Source organism: Nelumbo lutea, chromosome 6, assembly GCF_056320005.1.
Source record: "Nelumbo lutea isolate HS-2025 chromosome 6, American lotus-T2T, whole genome shotgun sequence".
Classification (NCBI taxonomy): Eukaryota; Viridiplantae; Streptophyta; class Magnoliopsida; order Proteales; family Nelumbonaceae; genus Nelumbo; species Nelumbo lutea.
Window position 1 is genome coordinate 51,079,455 of NC_142689.1, and position 24,729 is coordinate 51,104,183.

The 24,729-nt window shown below is 35.5% G+C and overlaps 1 protein-coding gene across 1 annotated transcript; it reads left to right on the plus strand.

Annotated features, from left to right (window-relative positions):
• Positions 1 to 22,521, plus strand: AMP1 (Peptidase M28 family protein). The gene is made up of 10 exons (XM_088952287.1): positions 1 to 1,520; positions 5,072 to 5,314; positions 7,066 to 7,218; positions 8,472 to 8,540; positions 14,371 to 14,458; positions 15,093 to 15,176; positions 15,300 to 15,388; positions 15,890 to 16,003; positions 16,156 to 16,287; positions 22,100 to 22,521. Exons 1-10 carry the CDS (start codon positions 567 to 569, stop codon positions 22,280 to 22,282), a joined length of 2,109 nt encoding a protein of 702 aa, XP_088808413.1. The 5' UTR covers positions 1 to 566; the 3' UTR covers positions 22,283 to 22,521.
• Positions 22,522 to 24,729: the final 2,208 nt, after the last annotated feature.

The following is a 24,729-nucleotide window of genomic DNA, read 5'->3' on the forward strand; positions in this document are numbered from 1 at the left end:
TTATAAAATTTAATTGAATACTTGACTTTTCTTTAATTCTGCTCAATAAAAATTCATAAAATTCACAAAATTAATAAATAATAATGAAAAAGAGATCCCTGATGCAAGATATATCTTATTTTATTATGTACACAGATTAACGTAGGGATAGAGATCTGAACACAACGCTCCCAACGTTAGCCGCACATTGGAAACATTTCCTTTTGTCACCTACGCAACTGTACTTTGGACCAAATAATTCTGACTCTGGGCTTAACCGTTATTTTCCCTCACATGTGCGAATGTGATGGTTGGTTGGGAGAGTTGGGACTCCTGTTGGTAGCAGATCTTAACACTTTTTTTTAGTATATTATATTACACTACCATAACCATTAACTCAGCAGTAGACTCCACTTCCGATACTGGCATTCAATTCGACAGACACCAAAAGCTCTTATCAGTTGTCGGAAAATTCTTCTCCGATCAAACATTTCGGTGAAGCAACCTAGCTTTTTTCTCTCTTTCTCTTTCTGTATGTAGAAATCCCTCTGTTAGCTCTTTGTTTAGTGAGGAAATCCAAAAAAAAAATGGCTCTGTCTCTCTCGCCACATGCTTCCAAACACGCCGCCATTTCTACTGCTCTTCCATCTTCTTATTCCTGTACCCTAATTTTTGTGATCTTTCTCTGTATGTTAGGGCTGTATACCCTAAACCACACTCACACAAGGACACCCGTCCGAAGTACCGAAAATGCCCTTCGTTTTCAAGAAATTTTCCTCGCTTCATCCACCAACTATACCATCTCTTCCTACCTCCGAGCTCTTACCGTTCACCCCCACCTCGCCGGCACCGAACCTGCAATACAGACCGCCGAATACGTGCAAACCCATTTCAGGGATTTGGGCCTCGAGACACACACGGAAGAGTTCGAAGCTCTGCTGTCTTATCCTGCGCATGCCTCACTTTCGCTGCATTTTAGAGACGGAACGTGGAAGGAGCTGTCCTTGACTGAAGCTGGTCATGTGGGTAAGGTTGTGGTGCCTTACCATGCATACTCCCCATCTGGGTCGGCCTTCGCTAAGGCGGTTTTTGTTAACTACGGTGGTGAAGAGGACTACCGTAAGCTGGAGGCGCTGGGGGTGGAAGTTACCGGGTGCGTAGTGATTGCCAGGAGAGGGAAGATCTCAAGGGGAACGGTGGTGGAGAAGGCAGCAGAGAAAGGGGCCGTGGCGGTGCTATTGTACGCCGACGGGGATACGCTCGGTGGGGTGGAAAGAGGGACGGTGATGAAAGGGTTGGGCGATCCCCTGACGCCTGGTTGGGCCGGTGTTGAAGGTGGAGAGAAGCTGGGTTCTGAGGACGGAGAGGTAAAGAAAAGATTCCCGAAAATTCCATCCATGCCCATCTCTGCTGAGAATGCTGAGACTCTCTTGAGGTCGCTGGAAGGGGCTCGGGTGCCCTACGAGTGGAGGAGTGATGCCTTACGTTCCAGGGTGAGCAGGGTCGGTCCAGGCCCGACGCTAGTGAATTTCACTTACCAGGTGGGTATTGATGCCTGACAACAATGTTCGATGTTTTTCTTATGCGCATCTTATTAGTATGATCATGTAGCGATATTCTATACTGCGCCGATTGCTTGCGTATTCCCTAGAAAGAATTGCTGGCTTTAGGTCTGTTCATTTTGATGTTCTGTTTGATTCGTTCGTTATGGCAATTGTTTGCTCAAAGGCTAAGGCATGACAGGCATATTGCTAGGTAGTGCCCATCTGGTCTTTTGCTTTGACAACCACATATGGCGAGGCATGGGCCTTCAGCGTACGACCAACTTTGTCACTTGTCAGGTGCGGCTCACCGCCGCATTCCCGCATGTGGACTACGATTTTATGGAAATTCATGGTATGAGGTCCCAGAGAAACATGAGGCGGTGAGCGATGCGTTCTGGGTCCACTTGGTCCCATACAGTGGTGAGCGCTGGCTACGCTTATGATATTCTATCCCAAATATTCAAATATTTTACTTGGTCTGATTAGGACAATTGATTAGATTGTGGCTATGTTATTTTTGATTTTATAGATTTAAATAAAAAAAGGAAAATAAAAAAAGAATGAAGTTAATTTCTCTGGCAGGATCCAGCGAGGGTGGTTGACATAATAAAATAGAATGGACCCATTAATCTGACAAATTTTATGGAACAATTTGAGTTCCTACTGCCCCACTAGTTCGGTACAAGGCAATAGGGCTGCAAAGGGATTGGATCGAATTAGATATAGGCATATCCGAATTTGTTTTGTTTAATTTTTTTATCAAGAATTTGTTTTGTTTACATATGAATTCGAATCGGATCATCTAGCGGATTTGAATCGAATTCGGATTATAATTGGATATTAAATAGTATAAATAAATTAGACTAAAAATGGTCAAAATATTATATATTATTAATAATATGAGCTAAAAATGATTCCAATATTATATTTTATGAACAAAATGAATTGAAAATTACTTGTCTAAAACTTGAACATATGATAATTTAGTGAAAATGCAACATTGAGACCAACTTCAATAATAGATATAATAAAAATTTTTAAGTATATATGAGCGTATATTTAAATTGAATTGAATCAGATACCATATGCAGCCCTGCAAGGCAACCCAAGAAGTAAAACCACATACCGAGTGTAGGGCAGGTCAGCATGGACTACAAAGAGTGCTAGTCTTCATAACTTATTTTCATATCTATATACCAGGAGATGGTACATGCAATACTGTATGTGCCTGATCATCTGAGCATGTTGGACTTGGTGGAGGAATTGTTAGGAAAGAGGGTGGGTGGGGAAGTTGATGTAGGGTACTGTTTTTACTGTTATCCAAGTGTTATCTTCTATTGGAATTATAAATTTGAACCTTGTTTCCATGGTTCCAAGTCTTTTAGATTAAGGGAACTAATGGGCAATATTGACAAATATGCATGCAGAATGTTGGTTTTGGTGATTTTTTTAACTGCTTAAAAACCGGAATTTTATGTTGAATTAATTTGAAAAATCTTAGAATATTATTAAACAATAATCTTTGAAATATAATTGTTAATATATTTTTAAAATCACAAAAGGACATAACCCTTTAAGTTATTATATCACTATAAAGTGATAAAACATGTTTCTAAAATAATTATACAATTTCAAGATTGTCTCTTCCATTTAAACTAAAATTAAAGGTCTAAAAATTTATTTTATCATTATTCATTGTCGTATGGTACATAAAAATACATCTTGTTGTATACTAGGCCTGTAAATATTATTTTGTTATATTTTATTTAATATTAGTTAGGTTTAAAGAGAAGAATCATGTTAAACAAATTTTTTAGATGATATCTATATGCATATGAACTGAAAACCTAATATTGTTATGACCAATAAAGTAAAACATGTTAAAACAATATAACTGATATTAAAGCATCAGAGAGAATGTATATATGCTAGTAATGCTTCTCCAATTTGTGTTGCTCATAAAAAAAGTTTCTCGGTACCAATGGAAATGGAAACATTAGAAAATATGTTATTTTTTAAATCTTCGTCTGGAGTCTCACTGAAATTCTAGCAAGGTCTTTTTGCTTGATATAGTAATAGATAGGAAATGGGAATGATAGTGCAATGCACATTAAATGTGTTGCAACAAACACAACAAATCTAGAGGGTGCTTTGTTACTAAAAATACCCTCCAATAATCCATGTATTTTAATTATAGCTAGTCTTTATGCTTCGTTGTTATGCAAATGCAGGTGCACTCAGTATTTACTGCTTCTTGGGCTTGTATTCTTGCAATTAGTGATTTCTAGGTTGTCTGGTGAATCTAAATACCAAAATTCTATTTCATTAATTCGTTAATTTCATGACATTGATTCACCTAGTTTAAGATGCAAGTTTAAAATATCTAGGTCCATTTGTTATGACCATGAGTGGTATTGTAATCTGTAGATCTAGTTTATTCTTTGTCAGTTATATTAATAGCAGAGTCTCTTATCATGTATCTGTAAGTATGAATAAATTAATGAAATGATTCACTTGATTTGCATGATTTGTTATTGATACACTGAATTTAGAATTGACTTTTGTTGAATAATTTGGTAATTTGCAGTAGACCTGGATACTTATGTTTCCCACTTTGCCCAGTCAAACTGCCAAGTTGATCTGAGTTATACAATATTGTTACATGTAATGGATGCAAGGTTTGATTAATCAGGATGGTCTAGGTATATATATATATATATATATATATATATATATATATATATATATATATAATTGACATGTTTCTTTGGCAGGAGGCAATTAACTTTATTAAACTGATTTTCTTGCATTTTTCTTTGTTGTCTGCCTATCGCGAAACTTTTTGTTTTTTGTTTTATAAAATATGTTAATCTCCTAGGGGTAACCGACTCCTAGAAGTTGAATTGCAAGCCTTAATACAAAGGATGAAACTGATTGTTATGAAGGGGTGGACTGATATTGATTTAGAAGGGGACTGCCAGACAATCATATACTGGATGGAAGATAGAGTGGGCATCCCATGGAAATTTAAACCTTTAGTTAGACAGTCTCATCTGCTAGGTTGAAATTTGAATACCTCATTCAAGTTGATCCCTACAAGTGCAAATAGACTGGCCAATGCATTAGCAAAGGTTGGACCAGTTAAGGAGTTTTTGGATTGGGGAGAACCAAGGCTAGGAATCACTTTGTAATCTCTAGTGCAAAATATATTGATAATTTGTAAATTTTGGTGTGAGCCACGTTGGCATTGTACTTGTTGGCTTGCTACTTCATCTGGGGTTGCTTATTTTCCTTAAATGAGATGCTTTTATTTATCAAAAAATGGTTATTAATGCTTTCCTTGGGGGGAAGATAATGATTATCAGTGTTCTTTATTTTAACTTCGTAGATTCATGGTGAAATATCTCTGCTTCCCACAGTAACAGATGTTTCTATAGTTGGTTATCTTAATTATTTCTCCATAGCTTTGTTATTAATCCTCTATGGTTTCATTATTTCTCCATATCTTTGTTATCTTAAAATTTTATTATCTTATTTAACCTTTCCAGGAGGAGAAAAAGATGGTGACAATTCGTAACATCTTTACAGTCATAAGGGGCTGGGAAGAACCTGACCGCTATGTTCTCCTTGGGAACCATAGAGATGCATGGACATATGGTGCTGTTGACCCGAATAGTGGAACTGCAGCCCTACTTGACATTGCTCGCCGATATTCCCTCATGATACGTTTAGGATGGACCCCTCGGAGGACTATTATTCTCTGCAGCTGGGATGCAGAAGAGTTTGGAATGGTAAGGAATCTACATTTGATCATTGTTCTACTACCATGAATAACATGAGATGGGGTAGTTTTCTTAATGGTCCAAAGACGTCATGCAACATTCCTTTTCAAATTGGCCTTATTGGTTAGGAAAATAGTACAGTTAAAATGTCTTTCTACCATGCACTGGGTGCAAGATGGTGCTTGTTAGGAAATTACTGCCTGATCTGCATTTTTAACAGCCTCTCATGTTTTACTAAGCCCTCTTGACATGCAAAAGTGCGTATATGAATTTCATTACACTAGATTCCAAATAAATATCCTTGTTAAACTTAACAAGACAGATCTAGGTTGTTTCACAAACTCACAGCACCAGTAAGGAGAAATGATCCATTAATAGTTGAAGGGGCTAGAAGAGCTAGGGCCAGTCCAGAATGAATGTGGTTTGAGGAAGCGAGAAATGGTTTAAAGGCCCATATTTTAACAATGGATATGACATTGAAAGAATGGAATGTGAAAAGGATTCATGTACCCAATCTCATATAGTTGGTACAAGGCTTAGATGGTAGGAACGATGATGATGATATTATTAAAATAAAGGTTCTGAATTATAAATGAAAATTTGAATTTCTGCTGCTCCATTTTGATTTTGAGTAATTTACATTTTTTTGGGTATTTTGGAATCCTAATATTAGTTCGTTTCAGCTTAACATGCAGGCCTTCTATATTTTGGGGGAATTATGAATACTTCTGGTCTTTTTTTTTGAAAGATAAACACAAAATATATAATAGATAAGATACTTTCATTTCCAGTTTCCTATTATTTCATTTTAATATTGAATTTAGGAATGGGGACAAAAAAATAGGGAATTTACTTTTTTCTGACAGAAAAGAAAAAGGTAAAGTAAAAAAGTAAATGGGGAAATATTTGAAGTGTCTTTTTTCTTTTGATTCAACCCGTGATAATATACTATGGAGTTTTAGATTCATCTGAAGGAAAAGGAAATAGAACAAAGAAAATAATAAAAAACAATAAAACAATTATTTTTTTTTAATTATAAAAATGAATTATTAAATTATATATAGGATACTATAGTAGTTTAGTATACATAGAAATTAGGAAAATTCATAGATTGTCACTCTTAGATCCCTTTATTGGATAAGTAGAGTTCAGATAACTAGAAATAAATTTTTCGAATTCACTCAGAAAAGAACAATCATTGTCAATCTCAAAAATCTGATTTTCAATATCCAAATATATGGAATAACTGTCACCATTACTTCGATTGATTTTTTTCGCTATGGTATAGACATATCATGCTTTTTCTTATACTTATACAAATAAGGCTCTCGCTTTCACCTCACCTCATATTCTCTATAAAGATAATGAAAAGTAATTCAAATCAAATAAAATGAAAATAAATATAAAATAAAGAATTCAAAATAGATATAAATTATATATATATATATATATATATATATATATATAGGAATTATGCAAAGACTTTACATGCTTTGATAAAATTGTCAAATAACTTTTATTTTGTAGAATTGGATACCATACAGAAACTTCTATGGTTTCAGGAAATTGTTAAATAATTCTAGTTTGAAAGATTTCATATCAATATGGGGAAGGTCAAAATTAAGGCCAATTGGGCCTAAGCATCTTGTTCTTACTCAATTTTTTATCCACGAAGTCAGAATTTTGGAATCTTCAATTTAACTGGGCGTGGTTTACTCAATGGTAATAACTAATATGTTGATTGATGTTTCTGGCTTCAGGTGGGATCTACTGAGTGGGTTGAGCAGAATCTTGTGAATTTGGGTTCAAATGCTGTTGCTTATCTTAATGTTGATTGTGCTGTTCAAGGAACAGGATTTTTTGCTCGTGCAACTCCTCAACTGGATAATGTTCTTGTTGAGGTTGCAAAGAAGGTAGCTAAAATAAAAATAGCAACAAATCCTCTAACCATTTTGAGATCAGCCTGTTTAATGTTGAATAACTTACTTTTCAAAAGAAAATCTTAAGACAATTTTAAAATAAGTATTTGTTCCTAGTTTCTGAACTATATTACCTGGATGAATTTGGATTAGCTGAATGTTTCAGCTGTATAGCAGGCTGGGGAACCAATGATAATGCTCCACACCAGTTATAAAATACATGGGGTCCACACTGAAGGGTTGAATGGTTGTGGGCCCCATGTATTTTATGACTGGTGTGGAGTGTTATTATTGGTTCCACAGCCTGCTGAACAGCTAAATTGTTTAGCTAATCCTTTTTTCTTCCTGCATATGGAAACAACTCAGCAAGAAATGATATTTAGAATACAGAGTTTACACTAAAAATTGAAGTTGATGATGCACCCTTATGTAAGGCATCTTGGTATAATAGTTTCTGAGTGGTTATGTTAGTTCCTGTATATTATAAATTAAGGATTTAAATGATTTATTATTGTAGTTCAAGTTGGTGAGATTCTTTTCCTTTAATCTTTATTTGATGGCAATCTTTTCTTTTCACATGGAGGGTATAGTGGTAAATCTGGGCTATCCTCTCAATATATGATCCTTAAAAGTCACAAAGATTACCCTCTAATCCCAGTATTCAACTTTTCTGAAAAAATTGTTGTTGAGCTTTGGGCTCAGTTTGGGATGAGTGCAAATACAAATATGTTCAGTGCAAAATCCCATATTTGTCTTTCTTAATCTTGTATTTACACTAAACATGCTTGTATTTGCACTCTTGCCAAACTGAGCCTTATGGTCATAGTGATGAAAATAAAAACTAAACTAGATGAATTTTCATTGTTTTCCAACTAGTTCCAACAAGGCACTTGGATGTTTTGGGGGCTTCAAATATTTTCTTTTTTCTTATGTAAAAACCTTGAGCTTACTTTTAGTTATGAATTTTCACCAATCTATCTTTTACGGTGAATCAATATGGACACCTCAAATTTGTCATTATGTTAATTTATGGGCATTGCTGCAACCTCAAGTAATTTTCCATGTAAGAAGTATTTCGGTTATTTAAGAATTACATGTGTAGTTTAAATAAGCATATTCTTGTAATGGGTTTTTAACAACCACTCTCTCTCAAATATAAACACACCATTTGCACAGGTGCTCTTCATCAATGAAAGAATTTTAATATATTATTTACTTATTGATGATTTGGTCGAGTCTGTTTTCAGATCAAAGATCCTGATACTGAGGGCATGACAGTATATCAGAATTGGGCTGCTACAAATAGAGGAATCAATGTGAGCTTAGATTTTTTTTTTTTTTAATTTTTAGACCATTGGAATTTAGTTCAAATTGTGATAGTTTTTATCTTTATCATAATTTTAGATCTCAGACTATGATGCCTTCCAATTTCTTGAGTTACTATGTTTACAAAATTGATAGGATTTTATTAAGAACAACATTGCTTGGAAACTTGAACTTGATGCCTAGACTAAGGGGTTATTTGATTAAGAGCAGCTGAAGTGGCTGAACTTATTGCTTATTGCTTAATTTGTCTTTTAGTGATAAGTGATTGTCTTCTACTGCCCTACTTTGCGTTATCCTTTTGCTACTTTACTGATAAAATAACTTGTTGCCACTGGTAGATTATGTATACTCATGAAGAAAAGGATCCATACATGGAAATAAATGAATCAGAAGTGATTTATGAACAAAATATTACAGAATCCAGAGTAGCTTCAAATATACACTTTGGTCAGATAAGAACATTCAACTGCCCAAATCAGGGCTAGAGTATTTCAGGGAAGGTGCTGACATACTATATATCAGCAATATGTTTTGTTTCATCTGAGTGGGATCAGAAGAATCTGCCTTATTAGGCAAAGTGCTTTTTGTTGAGGATTTTGTGCAGATTTGTTAGTTGTTTTTGTTTATTATTTGTTTAGATAGGAAGTGGGGACCACAACACTCTTATTAGTCATTGTACTTATTTTTTACTTAGGCTCAGTTTGGAAGGAGTACAAATGCAAATTTGTAGAGTGTAAAGAGGGCGGCCAGATCTGATTGCTCTCTCATTCTTTTCTCTATTCTTTCTCTTCTTCTCTCTTCTCACAAAATCTCTTCTTTTCATCATCTTTTTCTACATTTTTTTTTAATTTCTGCAGATTTCTACTTCGTATCAGAGCAGGATTTGAGCTTTTATTTGCTCCCATCATGTAGCCATAGATCAACTAAACTACATGATGAGTTAGAGGGCTGATTGAAGACCTCAAAAGTGCCCAGTTTTTGGATTTTTTGGTGGATCTAGAACCCCTTGTAGCAGATCTAGGGTTGATTACCAAAATTAGGAAGAATTGGAGAAGGGGGAAGAATCCTAATTGTAGTAGGACTCTTTAATTTTGACATGGGAAGGGGCACTCTAGATTTTTTGGAGTTCTTGGTGAATTCTAAAGGGGCGGTTCAAAGTTCCATTGAATTTCTGAGGTCTTTGGAGGGAGCGACAGCCTTTTTCTTGTTTCTATTGGGTTCCACAAAGATAAGAATCTTGGTAGGAGAAGGTTTCTGAGTACTAGAAGGGTGGTTGAGGTCTCTGAAGGAGATAAGTTGATTTTTTCTCACCTATAGTTGTTTTTCTAATCTATTTTGAGAATTGCGGAGGGTTGGAGCATTGGGCAGAGTTCAACCAATGACATAGGACTGGGTGGAGGCTTGGGTGGAGTGGTCTCCGAAGAATCTTTTGGACTTGGGATTATTACCATAGTTAAGTTAGATGGTACAAACTATTTAGAGTGGGCACAATTAGCCAAGATGGCTATTGGAGATTGTGGGAAATTGGGATACCTTACTATAGAAGAGAAGGAACTTGATATAGATTCCTCTCGGTGGCTACATGAGAATTACATGGTGATGTCTTGGTAAGAAATATTTTTTTTGGGCAAATACAACAAAGGAGATTTGGGATGGAGTGACTGAGACCTATTCCTAGAAAAAGAATGTAGCCAGAGCCTATCAGTTGAGGAATTAGGTGATTAATAAATACAAAACAGGGAGATAGGCCTCTTGCTATGTATTTCTCCATGCTAAAAACACTTTGGTAGGAGGCTGTGGTTTGGGAGAGTCTAAAGCTGCAACAACCTATCAAAAAATTGGTAGAGAAGAATAAAGTCTGAGTTCTTGGCAGGATTGAACTTTGGATTTGATATTTTTAGGCAACACATCCTTTCCAAAGAGAGTGTGACTCCTTCAAGCTTATGCCTTTGTGTTTGGAGAGGAAAATAGGAGGAATGTCATGTTGAGATAGTTTAGAGTTGACCAAATGGCTATGCTCAGCATAAAACCTAAGCCAAATGGAGACAAGGGGACCAGTGAGATTAGGAGGGAGGATAAGAAGGATTTAGTGTGTGACTACTGCAGGAAGCCTAAGTATACTAGAGACACTTGCTAGAAGCTCCATCCACATCTCATACCAGCTCATGTTAAGAACAAGAAGGGAAATGCAAATGTGATAGTTATTGGAGACTCCAGGATCTTACCCAAGTCAATTTGGAGTCTATTGCAATGGTAGTAGTCAGAACTGAATTGGGAAAGTTTGGACAACTTATGAATAAGAAGGATTCGGCTGGTTCTAGTTCTTTAAGAGGGCAGTAGAGTGTAGACGCCAGTCACACTACTTCCATTGCTCATATAGGTAGTTCACATGCAGTTGCAGATTTCCACCTCAAGTAAGGAGGACCGCCCTGGATTATAGACTTAGGAGCATTTGAGCACACAATCAACATGCCTACCCTTTTCAGTTTTTACCAGTTGTTTTCTTGTAGAGATAAAGTCTCTACAACAGATGGTTCTCATATTCCCGTTGCTAGGAAAGGGATAGTTAAGGTGACTGATGGCATTAGTTTGTCCTCTATCTTGCATGTTCCCAGACTTCATACTAATTTTCTTTCTGTGAGCAATCTGACAAAAAATTTGAATTGTTCAATGACTTTCCTTCCTTGTAATTGTGTTGTGTAGGATCTGGAGTTAAAGAGGACGATTGGGAGTGGTCGTGAGGTGAATGGAGTCTACCTTTTAAATCAGATTCCAAGACATTAGAGCCACCATGTTAGTAGCAGCAATAGTGAATTAGAGTCAATGAGTTAGATTATGTTCTAGCATAATCGGTTGGGTCATCTTTCTTTTAGTTCATTGAGATGTTTGTTTTCAAAGTTGTTTGAATCTGTTCAGTTATCTAGTCTAGAGTTTGAAAGTTGTCAGTTGGGAAAACATTGCAGACATTCTTTTAAACTAAGTAATAAAAGAAGTTTTGCTTTTGATATTGTTCACACTAATGCATGGGGACCTTATCATATTTCTTCCATGGGTGGATATCGTTATTTTCTTTTGTTTGTGGGTGATTACACTCGGTATTCTTGTCTATATTTGATGAGATTACGTGATGAGATACCTATTTTGGTGTGATAGTTCTACTAGATGGTTCTCACATAGTTTGGGGTGAGGGCTAAGATTTTCAGCTTAGACAATGCTAAAGAATATTTTGAGAAGGATTTGGCCACATATTTTTTGGAGCATGGGGTGATTCATTACAGTACTTGTGCTTATACACTACAACAGAATGGGGTAGCAGAGAGGAAAAATAGAGACATTGTGGAGGTGGCAAGAAGTCTTATGGTGTATTCTTCAGTTAATCTTTTTTTCTTTTTTGGGGGGGGGGGATGCATTTCTCATGGTTGTGTACTTGATTTACCGTATACCTTCACACAACTTAGGTTTAAGGTGCCATTTAGTCTTAATTTTTCCAGATGGGGAGATCTTTCATATACCTTTGAGAGTTTTTGGGTGTGCTTGGTGTTAAAAATGCACTCCTTAATGGTGATTTGTAGGAGGAGGTATATATGGACCTTCCGGCCAGTTTTTAAGAGAATGTTGGTGAGGGAAAAGCTTGTAGGCTAAAAAAGTCATTATATGGTTTAAAACAACGACCTAGAGCATGGTTTAAAAGATCTAGGGGGGCATTGATCTGTTTTAGATACACATAGACCCAGTCATATCACACTCTCTTTGTGAAAAGGAGAGAAGCACTTGTGTTTGTACTGATTGTGTATGTGGATGATATAGTTGTTATAGGGAATGATTTGAGGGAGATTGATGCACTCAAGAAGTCATTGTAGCAGGAGCTTGAGATTAAGGATTTAGGTCAACTAAAATATTTTTTGGGGATTGAGGTTGTAAGATCCAAGCATGGAATATTCATCTTTTAGAGGAATTATGTATTGGACCTACTACAAGAAACTGAGAAACTATGAGTGAAATTAGTTGATACTCCTATTGGCCTGAACATAGGATTAATGCTTTTAATGGTGAGTTGGTTAAGGATGTTGGGAGATATTAGAGGATGGTAGGTTGGCTACTATATTTATGTATGACACGCCTGGACATTTCCTACGCTATTAGTGTTGCGAGTTAGTATATTCATGCTCCTTGGGTTCAGCATTGGAAAGCCATTAATAGGATAATTGCATACATGAAGAAGCATCCATGCAGAGGAATTCTATTCTTAGATCATGAGAATATGAAACTGGAGTCCTATATAGATGTAGATTGGGCAAGTTGTCTAGGTGACAAGAGATCCACTTTAGGGGTATGCACCTTTGTGGAAGTATATTTGGTTTCATGGAAGAGTAAAAAGCAGTCAGTGGTGGCTAGGTCAAGTGCATAGGCCGAATACAGATCTATGGCCCCTGGTGTTTTAGAATTACTTTGGGTTAGATCCTTGTTGAGTGAGATTGGGATAGATGCAGAGGAGCCCATGATGTTATATCGTGACAACCAAGATGCAATCAATATTGCCCACAATCTATGGCCCATGGTGTTTTAGAATTACTTTGGGTTAGGTCCTTGTTGAGTGAGATTGGGATAGATGCAAAGGAACCCATGATATTATACTGTGACAACCAAGTTGCAATCAATATTGTCCATCTTGTTCAACATGACGGGACAAAACACATTGAGGTTGATAGACACTTCATAAGAGAAAGGATGACAACCAGAGAAGTCAGCTTGCCTTATGTCTCTTTTGAGTTATAGTTGGCTGATGTCTTCACCAAAGGGGTTGCAAAGAACAAGCTTGAACGTGACCTATGCAAGTTGGGAATGTGTGACATTTACTCCCAACTTGAGGGGGAGTGTTGAGGATTTTGTGCAAATTTGTTAGTTGTTTTTGTTTATTAATTGTTTAGATAGGAAGTGGGGACCACAACACTCTTGTTGGGACCCTTTGGAGTGATGTTTTTAAGTTTTTTATGCAGTTTTATGTGTTAGTCGCTCTATAAGGGCATATTAGTCATTGTACTTATTTTTTACTTAAAGTATAAATACCAATGGGAAAGGGCGGTCAGATCTGATTGCTCTCTCATTTTTTTCTCTATTCTTTTTCTTCTTTTTTCCATCATCTTTTTCTACAGTTTTTTGTTTCTGCAGATTTCTACTTTTCTTATGATCTTCCCAGGGCTGGCCACTACTTACATGGTCGCCCTATAAGGGCATATTAGTCATTGTACTTATTTTTTACTTAAAGTATAAATACCAATGGGAAAGGGCGGTCAGATCTGATTGCTCTCTCATTTTTTTCTCTATTCTTTTTCTTCTTTTTTCCATCATCTTTTTCTACAGTTTTTTGTTTCTGCAGATTCCTACTCTTCTTATGATCTTCCCAGGGTTAGCTACTACTTACATGGGGTGCTTGGCATATCATTACTGTACATCATTTTATTAGACATATCAACAAAAATTTTCTGTTGCTCATCAAAACAATATGCTTTTTATAGTCTACCTACACATATATGTTTGTATATATGTATGCATGTATCCTGAGATAAATGGTATATTAGGTTCTACTTGGTAACATTTAAAGAAATATTTCCACTATTTTTCTGTTCCAGGAAGCAAAAAATAGTTGTTTTAAGGTTTTCCTGACACAATACTAAACACTGCATACAGTGTTTCTATTTGTTCTTCATTCTGACCTTATTCTTTCTTCTTTCTTGATCAGATGTCCATAATGGACTTCATGTATTTCCATAGAAATCTGTGGAGTTTAGTAATTGGTATTGATGTTTGTTTATATTCCAGATCCAGCGGCTCAGTGGAGTTGATTCAGATTATGCTCCATTTTTGCAACATGTTGGGGTTCCTTCTGTTGATATGTATTATGGAAAAGGTACATGTTAGAGAAGAAATCATTGATTAAAACTTTTATGGCACCGATAAGTTTTGGACTTTAAAGAATTGTTGCATGGACACAGACACAGGAGTCAGAATATGAGGTGTGTCCAAGTGTCTGACTTGGCAAGATAAAAAAACATGGACTGGTGGACACATCTATGCAAAAGTACATGCTACTAAAATAGTTCATTTTTTTTTTTGAATTCTAACATTATTTAGATGCAAAAAATGGGTCTAAAATGTTGTCTTTCTTACCAAGTAAAGTTCAATATGAAAAATGGCATTCATCTTGTACATTAGCTGTTCATTGTTGATAAATAATCTTAAGAGATAAAGAAAAGGAAATGTTACATAGAGGTGTTCTCAAGAAACCATGGAGTGTCAAAACTCCAGTGCATTTGTAATATGGACATGCCATCCATTTAAGAAAATCCATGCAATGCTACTTTAAAGAAATGCCAATTCTGGATATTTAATCAACTAATTGAAATATCATAAATGGAGGGGCAATTTTGATACTAATTTTTTCGGTTTTAGCAATTTCAATTTTACGCATAATCCATATGAGTAATTTTATAATTGTGATAGTAGTTGATTTTGTATCATATGGATTCTTCATTTTTGTTTAGATTATCCAGCATATCATACTGCTTTTGATTCTTATGACTGGATGATAAACTATGGAGATCCATTCTTTCAGCGACATGTGGCTGGTATGTTGTTTGTCCTCAAAATTGTCTATCTGTTAATAAGCTTTTGAAGTGATTTGTTAGTAGACAGAGGCAGTTACATGATCATTGCTTGCAAGATGACCTCTGTTTTTGATGTTGCTCCAGTTTCTGGAATGTGGGGGCTTTTAGCTCTTCGCTTGGCTGATGATTCAATCTTACCTTTTAACTACCTCTCTTATGCAGCTCAGTTGCATGTATGTATCTACACTTCCATTTCACTTACATACTGAAGTCTTTTATTTTATTTTTTTGATAATTATATTGAAGTCTTTTTATTCCTTATCTGAAATATCTAATAGCTAAGAGTCACTGAGTTGGAGTATTGCTGTTGTATAATGTATATGAATAAGACAAGTCTTAATTGGTACATTTCTTATGACTGATTACCGATGGTCAATCGGTTGATTGTTTCCTTTTTTGGTTCATATTTTTCATGTATTATCCTGAGTTTCAAAAGAATCTATGGGCTATTACTGTTATATCATTAAATGGTGGACTAATGTTGCCATGAAATAACTTATGAATGGGAGAGTGATAACTTGTATCCCGGTCTTTATGGTAAGCTCGGGTTTACGTAATGACTTAATGGTATCTCATGATTATCATAGTTATCATATTTCCATACTGAAAACTAACTCGAGTTCAGCACTTTGTCATTTACATGTTTTCTCTGCACCATGGTTTTTCTCATGCAGGAATATACAAATGTATTGAATCGTTTATTGGATGGTAATGTGTCTCTACTTCCTATTACTACATCTATTCATGAACTTGCTTCTGCTGTCAAAGGAGTTGAAGAAGCAACAAAGGTGAGATAGAGCAAACTCTTGCATAAATAATTAATTTAATGAAAGGATTAGAAATCTAATAAAAATGCTTTACAATTTACATTATTATTTGGTTTTACTATTATTTGTGGCTCCCCCTTAGTTCTGATGCATTTGGAAAGAAAAATCTGTAGAAACTGAGAGAGCAAGAGACCAAGGATGACTTGGAGCTGAAGAGACGTTCATTGAATGATCGTCTGATGCATACAGAGAGAAGTTTTATAGATGCAACGGGTCTTCAAGGAAAGCAATGGTTCAAGCATCTGGTAAAGCATCTTGACACTATTTACTCTTTTTCTTTTAATTTTGTTTTTGTCTTCCAATGTAATCTTTAAAGGGAAAGGAAACCATCATATGGACGCCCAAGATTGCGGAATAAAGGGGGGGGGGGGCGAATTTCAAAAATTTTTCTTTCCCTTCAACTGGGAGTCGAATTCCTTATTTAGAAAATCATATTTTCAAGGATCATTCTTGAACCATAAACTGAATCGGATCTGAACCAAAAGGAGGAGAGAGAGATAATACATGATACAGAGAAATAATATATCTCAACGGAAGTGTTCACGCCCAAGGTAGAAACCAAAATCTGCTCCCACTGAAGATGGCGCAGTGCATGGTGGAGCAGAATCAGCAGTGTCCTTCCTAAGAACTTGATTCTTCTTAAGAATCACCTGGACGGCTAGTGAATACAACTCCTATAAATCTTTTCTCCAAATTCTAAGCAATGGAGATCGAACTGCTATAGGCGGCGATTGCAGGAAGTAGGCGGCTAGAGAGAATTTGCAAGGTGCAGAATTCTCTCCTCTGTGATCTCATCTCTGAAGACAAGACTGTTGCTAGTGATTGTGTTTTTGGATGTCTAAAGGCTGCCGCCCCCTCTTCATTTTATAGACTTAAAGGGATCAGCTCCTAATCCCATTAAGAGTTGCTAACCCAAATCATATCTGGATTAGAAGTCCCTTTAAGATAAGGGATAATCCTTATCTTATATGTAGATTAGATCAGCCAGTTCCTAATCTAATTAGGAAATTTCCAAATCTAAATCTCATTTAGATCTTGGATTCTCTGAGTGGATAGGGTGTGGGCCCAATCCTATCAGCTGATCTTATATCAAAATTCGCCCCTTAAAGACTAATCAAATTAGCCCAGTTCGAAATGGGCTTAAGGTCCATTAAGGGTTATGTATTCATTAAGCCTTCCAAACTACTGCCCAATTGGGTTTCCTTGTATGGCATGAGACCCAAACATTGATCTACACATCAACCACATGGGTTCAGCCCAACCTTTGTTACAAAGCCTGGCCGAATACACTGTTATGGACAGTGCACCCCATGAAACCCATCAGATGGGCTCTATGTGGCCAAGCCACCTTGTAACACCTAGGGACTGTGGGCAGATGCAAGATTAACCCATATTATCCTCAATGGCCTTACACTTAACCTCTCAGCCCATAATGATCATACACTACCCGACAAGAGAAGACCTCTCATTCGGCTGCAAGGAACAGTGTTGCACTCTCTCAAGTATGGATCTCGGGAATTAAAATCTTTTGCAAACATTTTAAAACCATAATATATATATACTTTTTATATATCATATAAAATATATTTTGCAAAACAAATATCAACGATTAAAATCAGCTGTCGGCAGTCTTGGTTTCCATTAGTGAGAGTGCATCCTCGATCATTACCTTTGTCCGACAAAGGGGTTGATCTTGTCACTATGATCACCCACTCAGATGAATTCTCAGACTGTCCCAACATTCTTAGGTTTTGACCCCCGCTAAGGATCTCACTGATTGGTATATCAAAGACAGCCCAATCCGACACCTAGTGCAGTATCATAATCGAGTCTAGGGGTCGGGTGTAACTTTCCAGTTTTGCCCATCAATCTCCAAGGTTCAGGACAATACTGGAAATCTGGTCCAGTTCAAAGATTCAATTAATCCCACACTATATGTGCCTAGGGTCTCACCCCGGTAGCTGAGACAAGCCACCCCAACCGACTTGGTGGCACCACAGTGTCAGCCTTGTCAGGATAGGTCTCCCTAGACCGACCCACTAGTTGTGAACATTCTAAACTAACACGAGTCTCATTAAGTGTCCAGTTTAAGGGTATTACATAGAAACATACAAAGAGAACATGAATCAAATATGCACTTTTATTCATTTACAATAAACTCATAAAGTACATCAGTTTGATTGAAGCTAAGGGCATACAAAATTGTCTAACAACCTTTTGGAAGTAAAGGCAAACTAGTCCAGAAAATGAAATGATGTGATGAGTTGTATGTGGGGGATTGGAAAGGAGATGTAAAGGCAATTAATTGCCAGTTTATTAGCATGCAGGGATCAATGCAAATAGGCCGGTCAATGGGTGTCCTAACAACTAATAAAAAACTTATAGGCCTAGTCCTGACCCAGACCATTTATTTGTGGTTTAAGATCCCAAATAAACCCTATCATTTATCAGGATTATTTGGTTTAATTGATAACAAAAAACTTGCTTCTTTTGCTCTCTCTTATCAAAGTATATTTAATTACCATATATAAGTGACAATTTTAGACAACTGCTATGATTTTATTACATGTAAACCATGCAGGGATCAATGCAAATAGGCCGGTCAATGGGTGTCCTAACAACCAATAAAAAACTCATAGGCTTAGTCCTGACCCAGACCATTTATTTGTGATTTAAGATCCCAAATAAACCCTATCATTTATCAAGATTATTTGGTTTAACTGATAACAAAAAACTTGCTTCTTTTGCTCTCTCTTATCAAAGTATATTTAATTACCATATATAAGTGACAATTTTAGACAACTGATATGATTTTATTACATGTAAACCATGAAAAGCTTATATAAACCATTTGGGGGCCTCTTTTTCATAAGAAACATAGTGGAACTCTGTTTTCCAATCAAGACCATTCACAGGATAGGTCTCCAGATTAGCCATGTGTTGAATCTTGCAGAGCATGTCTGTTCTATTCATGGTTGTCAAGGTGTTGCTTAGATGACTAGGCACTTGTCTAGGCACCTCACCTGCCAAAATGCCTTTCTTCTTATTGTAAAACACTTAAAACACCTTGACTTATAGCAATATGGTGCCTATTATAGGCAACTTGGTGCCCCTCTAGGCAACAAATTACAAAGCAGGCACCTTATAAAATCATTCATATTGCTATATCTTTATAATATGTGTTTTTATAAATTCTATCATATGCTACATATATCATTTATGCTTTGTTTTAAAGTTTTCTTTTTGATAATTGAAATAATTTTATTAATCAGCAATAGATAATAGTACAAAGTCCCCAAGGAAAGGCACGAGTTGCAACATCTCCAGGCTAGTTAAGTACAAATTTCCAAATTAATAACAACTTACATAGAAGCACAAAAAAGATCTTCCCTAGAAACCCCCTGTTTGGCTAAAGCATCAGCCAAAGAATTAGCAGGCCTACTAACCCATTTTACCTAAACTCTCATATTGCTGGTTAACCACTCTACTTTTTTGATGAGATCATTGTAGCCCCAAATGGTGGTATCCAAGTTTAGGAGCCACCTTGTTACCACTTGAAAGTCACCTTCAACTGGGAGATTTTCCACCCCAAGCTAGTTGGCGATCTGAATTCCTTGTACTGCAGCAAGGATTTCTACCATTGAGGATGGATCACTTTCTCACTTCAAGTCTGTGAGGTTGACCCAGGCTATTGACAAATCTTGGCAGAAGTTACTTGTTTGCTCTGTCCACATGTCATGCTGAAGGATTGGCTGTAGAGCCCTTAAAATCAGAGTTTTTGTTCCTCATGCAGTTTGGATCAATCACTCTACATATGAAAAAGTGATGGTAAGCCATGCCATGCCCATCAATTTGGGGGAGGGCGTGGGATACTTGTATTCAATTTGAAAGGGTTACAAGCATGCAAGGTTCAAAATTTCGCAATGTATCGGGTTGTATCGGTCGATACGTATCGTGCCGACAAGAACCCAATATGCGGAACATGTAGAAATCATTTGTTCCGTTTCTTTTCATTTGTATAGCACCAATACAAGCTCGTATTGGGTTGTTTCGGCTCTGTATCGGTCATATAGGCCCGGGACTGTCCGATACAGCCTGATACACTTGATTTTTTTGGTTGCCCTTCATTCATTAATCTCTTTAATTACTTATATTTTTAATTCTAACTTTTTTTTCATTAATTAGGCAATTACTCCTACTTTAAATTTGAATTTTAGTGCCTAATTCAAATTCTCTTATTAATTCTACTAATTAATGACCTTGTCTCATTAATTTCGTTTTGTTAGTATAAAAACTACAGACTTTAAACAATTGGCAAGATTCGAACCTTAGTCACTAGGTTTTACCAATAGTATGTCACCACTAGGCCATGCCCGTTTGTTTGTTATGGTGATATGCATTATTATTTTTAAGTAAAATTTCTCTTTTCTTAATGGATATTTATTAGTAAATGCTAGAATTAATTATTAAAATTTATATACTAATAAATACTAATATAAAGTGATGTACACACGCAACATTTATATTGGTTATTTGAAAATTGATGTATACACATTCATATTTTAGTTTTTTTTTTTTTGTTTTCTCACATTTTATTTATTCCATCATTTATCAGCAGTTATTAATTGTAATTATTTACAATTAAATGATTGTAAATATGGATTTTTACATTTACATAACTTATTTACAATCATTTAAAACTTGTAATTATAGTTAATAATATATTTTTTAGGATATATTTGAATTTTCTAACATGTTTGTGTATTTTAATTTTTGGTTTGTATCTATGTGACTATGCGCATCCAAAGTGTATCTCGATACGTCTCTTAAAATTGTCTTTCTGATACATCTTACGTTTCCGATACTTTGAACCTTGCATGCATGTTTAACTTCAATTAATTCAGGACATCATTCTAAGACAACTAAAATGATAGGACTGTAAATGGTATTCGTCTGAATTGAAATTTGAATCTGATCTGGTTAAGGGTGATCTGAATTTGATTCTATTATAATTGTGTATAGTATGGATCCACCCCTATCCTATGTGATAAGTCTGATATGATCAGATTCGATTTTATATATTCTATTTTAGTGCAATTGGCTTGAATGTTGTATTTTTACGTTATAGGTTCAAGTTTCATACAAGTTATTTTTAATTCATTTTGTTCATGACATACAATATTTGGGTCATTTACTAAAAAACCCCTATAGTTTTATGGATTTATTAAAAGCTACCCTTAGTTTACGTTTTACTGAAAACTCCTCTTATAGTTTGAAACTGATCTACTTAACCTTTTATCAAGAATCTTTTATATTGCTGTCTGAAAAAGTTTACTTGACCACCTATACTGAGTGGGAAATGTTTAAAGGCATGGGCTTATGGTATTTTATTTTGAAAGTACCCCTAACACTTCGTATAGGACTTTTAAAATGATCTCTTGTTTAATTTTCAAATCTACTACACTATTTGGTTTCAGCGGAATGAAGAGAACAATGCATTAAAGGTTATTAACTTGCAACAGCATGTCTTCCTTCTTCAAATAGAGAATAAAATTGATTAAAAAAGTTGTTGCCCATGTTTTATTAGGGGCAAGAGTGACATTTCCATTTATATTCTATGTAGATTAAATTGGTCCAAACAGATACTAAGGTTAAAACTGTCATTTTCCACTTAAATCTGAAGGATGGTTGAAAATCGGTTGCAAACCATAAGGGATGTTTTAGTAAAACACAAACTACAAGGTAGGTTTTTGTAAATCCATTAAACTACAGGGGGTGTTTTAGTAAATGACCCTATGATATTCAATATCTAAATACAATTTGAATTTAGATAAAAATATGATGGATAAGACTCAATTCGAGTCTGAATACTAATGAATCAAATTTGGATCTATGTATATTCAATGCATCCCGATCTCCGTTTGCAGCCCTACAAAATGATACCTTTTGTTGTCTACATGAATTGATTGTAGCTTGTCCATGCTAATTCAATCCTACTTGTAGCTTTTCCAGTCAGTAATCTCTGTTTAATCCAACATTGAGGTTGTGTTTGAACAGGTGTATGGACCTTCTAACGACTACCAAAGCAAACTGGATTTTTTTCCCAGCATCGCCAATGCCTTTTCTGATGCTGCAAGATTGCCTAGGGAAGAAGCAAAATCAGCAATTCAACATGAGATATGGAGGGTTGCCAGAGCTGTTCGAAGGGCTGCTAGTGCTCTGAAAGGAGAACTTACTTGAAAAAGATGATGCAAAAGAAAGATATCTGTCGATATGTAAATACTCCAGGATTAAAAGGTCTTTCCTCAAAATTTTCTCAACACCAATAGGGATATGGTTCTTGGAATTCCAGTCCCAGAGAATGCACATTATGTCTCCACTTCCTTTTTAATGTTCAAATTTTGTCCCCAAAATGATGGAATTATGAAGGTAAAGGAAAAGAAAAGAATGGAAATCAGAAAGTATCCAACTTTATACTATTTCGGTGCTTGAGCTTTGAAGGATTGCCATTACAGTCAAGTTCTATGCAATGTTATGTCAGATTCGGTTGCCTCTTGCCAACCAGCCTAGATGATGATGTTGATAACTAGAGACAGTTCATAAAAAAGTGGCCTAAAAATATGAACTTAAAGCCAATACAATCTTATTCCATTCTTGTAGTATAGCTGGGGCTTAAAAATCCATCCTAACCATCGTGGGAGAAGCTTAGAGCAAATGAGTTTCCAAGGGATGGCAATTGTCAAAACAAATTTCTTATTTAAAAACTCTAAAGATAAAATATGATGACAAATATTAATTTTTTGATATTTAGGCCAAGTTTGGGAGTGTTTAAGTTAAAAATAAGTGCTTATTATTATTTGCATTTGGCACCCAATTTTTTCAAGTGCTTATTTTTTAAAATAAGCACTTATTTTATATTGGGTATTTGGTAGTCTTTTTCTAATAAGCACTTAAGTAAACATTTGTGATTATTTTCTCCTTCATTTACTTTTATAAAAGTACATGTATGAAGGTACTTTTACAAAAATACTTTTATAAAAGAACTTTTACGAAAACACTTTAAGAAAATACTTTTATGTAAGCTTTTTTAAGAAAGTGTTCGTATGGAAGTACTTTTATACAAACACTTTTATGAAATCACTTTTATAAAAATACTTTTGTAAATAGAATGGGTCAAAAATGGCTTTTTAATGCTACTTCTTAAGAATTGATCTCACAGAGTCATGCATCTACTTAGCCAAGATAGGGAACAAAAATCATGAGTAGAAAAATGGATATTTTAGATGAGAGTTTTGTTTTTTTGTTTTTTGTAAACTAGTAATGCATTAAACGGGCAAAAGAAACAAAATTACAAAGTAGGGTGGAAATCCACCAGGTTGGCTAGCCATAGCGGCATAGCTTCTGAGAAGACCCCCGAGTCTGAGAGACCATTTTTTGCTAAATTATATGCCAGCATATTGCTTTCTGATAGCTATGATTATAACCCTAGCAAGTGCACTAGTTATCAAGTAGTATAAAAATATCGTTCCCACGAGGATTTAACAAAATAAGTATTAGAACTACAACCTTCCCTAATTATTTGGATAATCGAATTTCAGATTTAAGTGTAAAAGCTACTAAAAAGTAGAAAAAGAAAACAAGAGCAAAAGTAACCAATGCTGAAGTATTTAACGATTGATTGAATTCGCTAGGACTTTTGGTCCACCTAACCATTCCAATGAATATTAATGTATGAGATTACCCAAGATAATTTGTCATTCCCATAAGCTGAAGTCTTTCCAATTTTATTTAATATTCTCTCTTGAGATATACTATAACTACTTCTATCAGGTAACCCTTCGATCTCTCGACTAGAGTTCTCAAGGTAGAAGTGCATTAAGTTCAAGGAAAAACTATTACATTCAGATGAATCATGTGTATATACCATTCAATTCACACCATGAGTTATGTGGCCTTCTATATGAATTCATCTCTTGATTCATTTACATAAACCTAATCAATTAAGAGATGGTCACTCTTAATAGCATTAACAAGATAACTCATAGACTATATGGAAATCACGATATTGGATAAATCAGAATAAAAATATATTCATTATTATGATTAAGCTTTCCATAGTCCTACCTACAAATAAATCAGTTCATACTAGAGGAAATAAAATAAACAAGAGGAAAGAAAGAACTCATGGTATCGTCCTTAGAACTGAGTCTCCTCTTCTCCTTGCCACCACCTTCTTCTTTCAGTTTTCTTGCTTTCTTGACTGATTGCTCCTCTGCTTCTTCATGCCTAAAGGTGGTCCCCCCCTAGCTTTAGGAGGAGGGGCTCTCTCCAACTCCTCTTAGGAGATTATCCTCAAAATTAGAAAGTCCTAATCTAATCATATTCTTATCTCTTTATCTAGTGAACTCAATCTCTTTATCTTTCTAGGATTACATCACAAATTTAAATCTGATAGGACTCTTCTCAGTTTCTTGTTCTTGCATTCGTATTAGGCTGCCTCTGCGAATTGGGCCTTCTTATGAATCTGCCCCAAATTCGGGCCTGGATTTGACTTCGATGCAGATCGAATCTGTGAAATCCCAAAACATGAAAGTTGTAGATTTCTCTCTTATCTTTCCAATGAGTCTTGAATTAGCCCATCCGGATATCAGATACGAGAGTTAGGCCCAGATTACTAAACAGTGGTG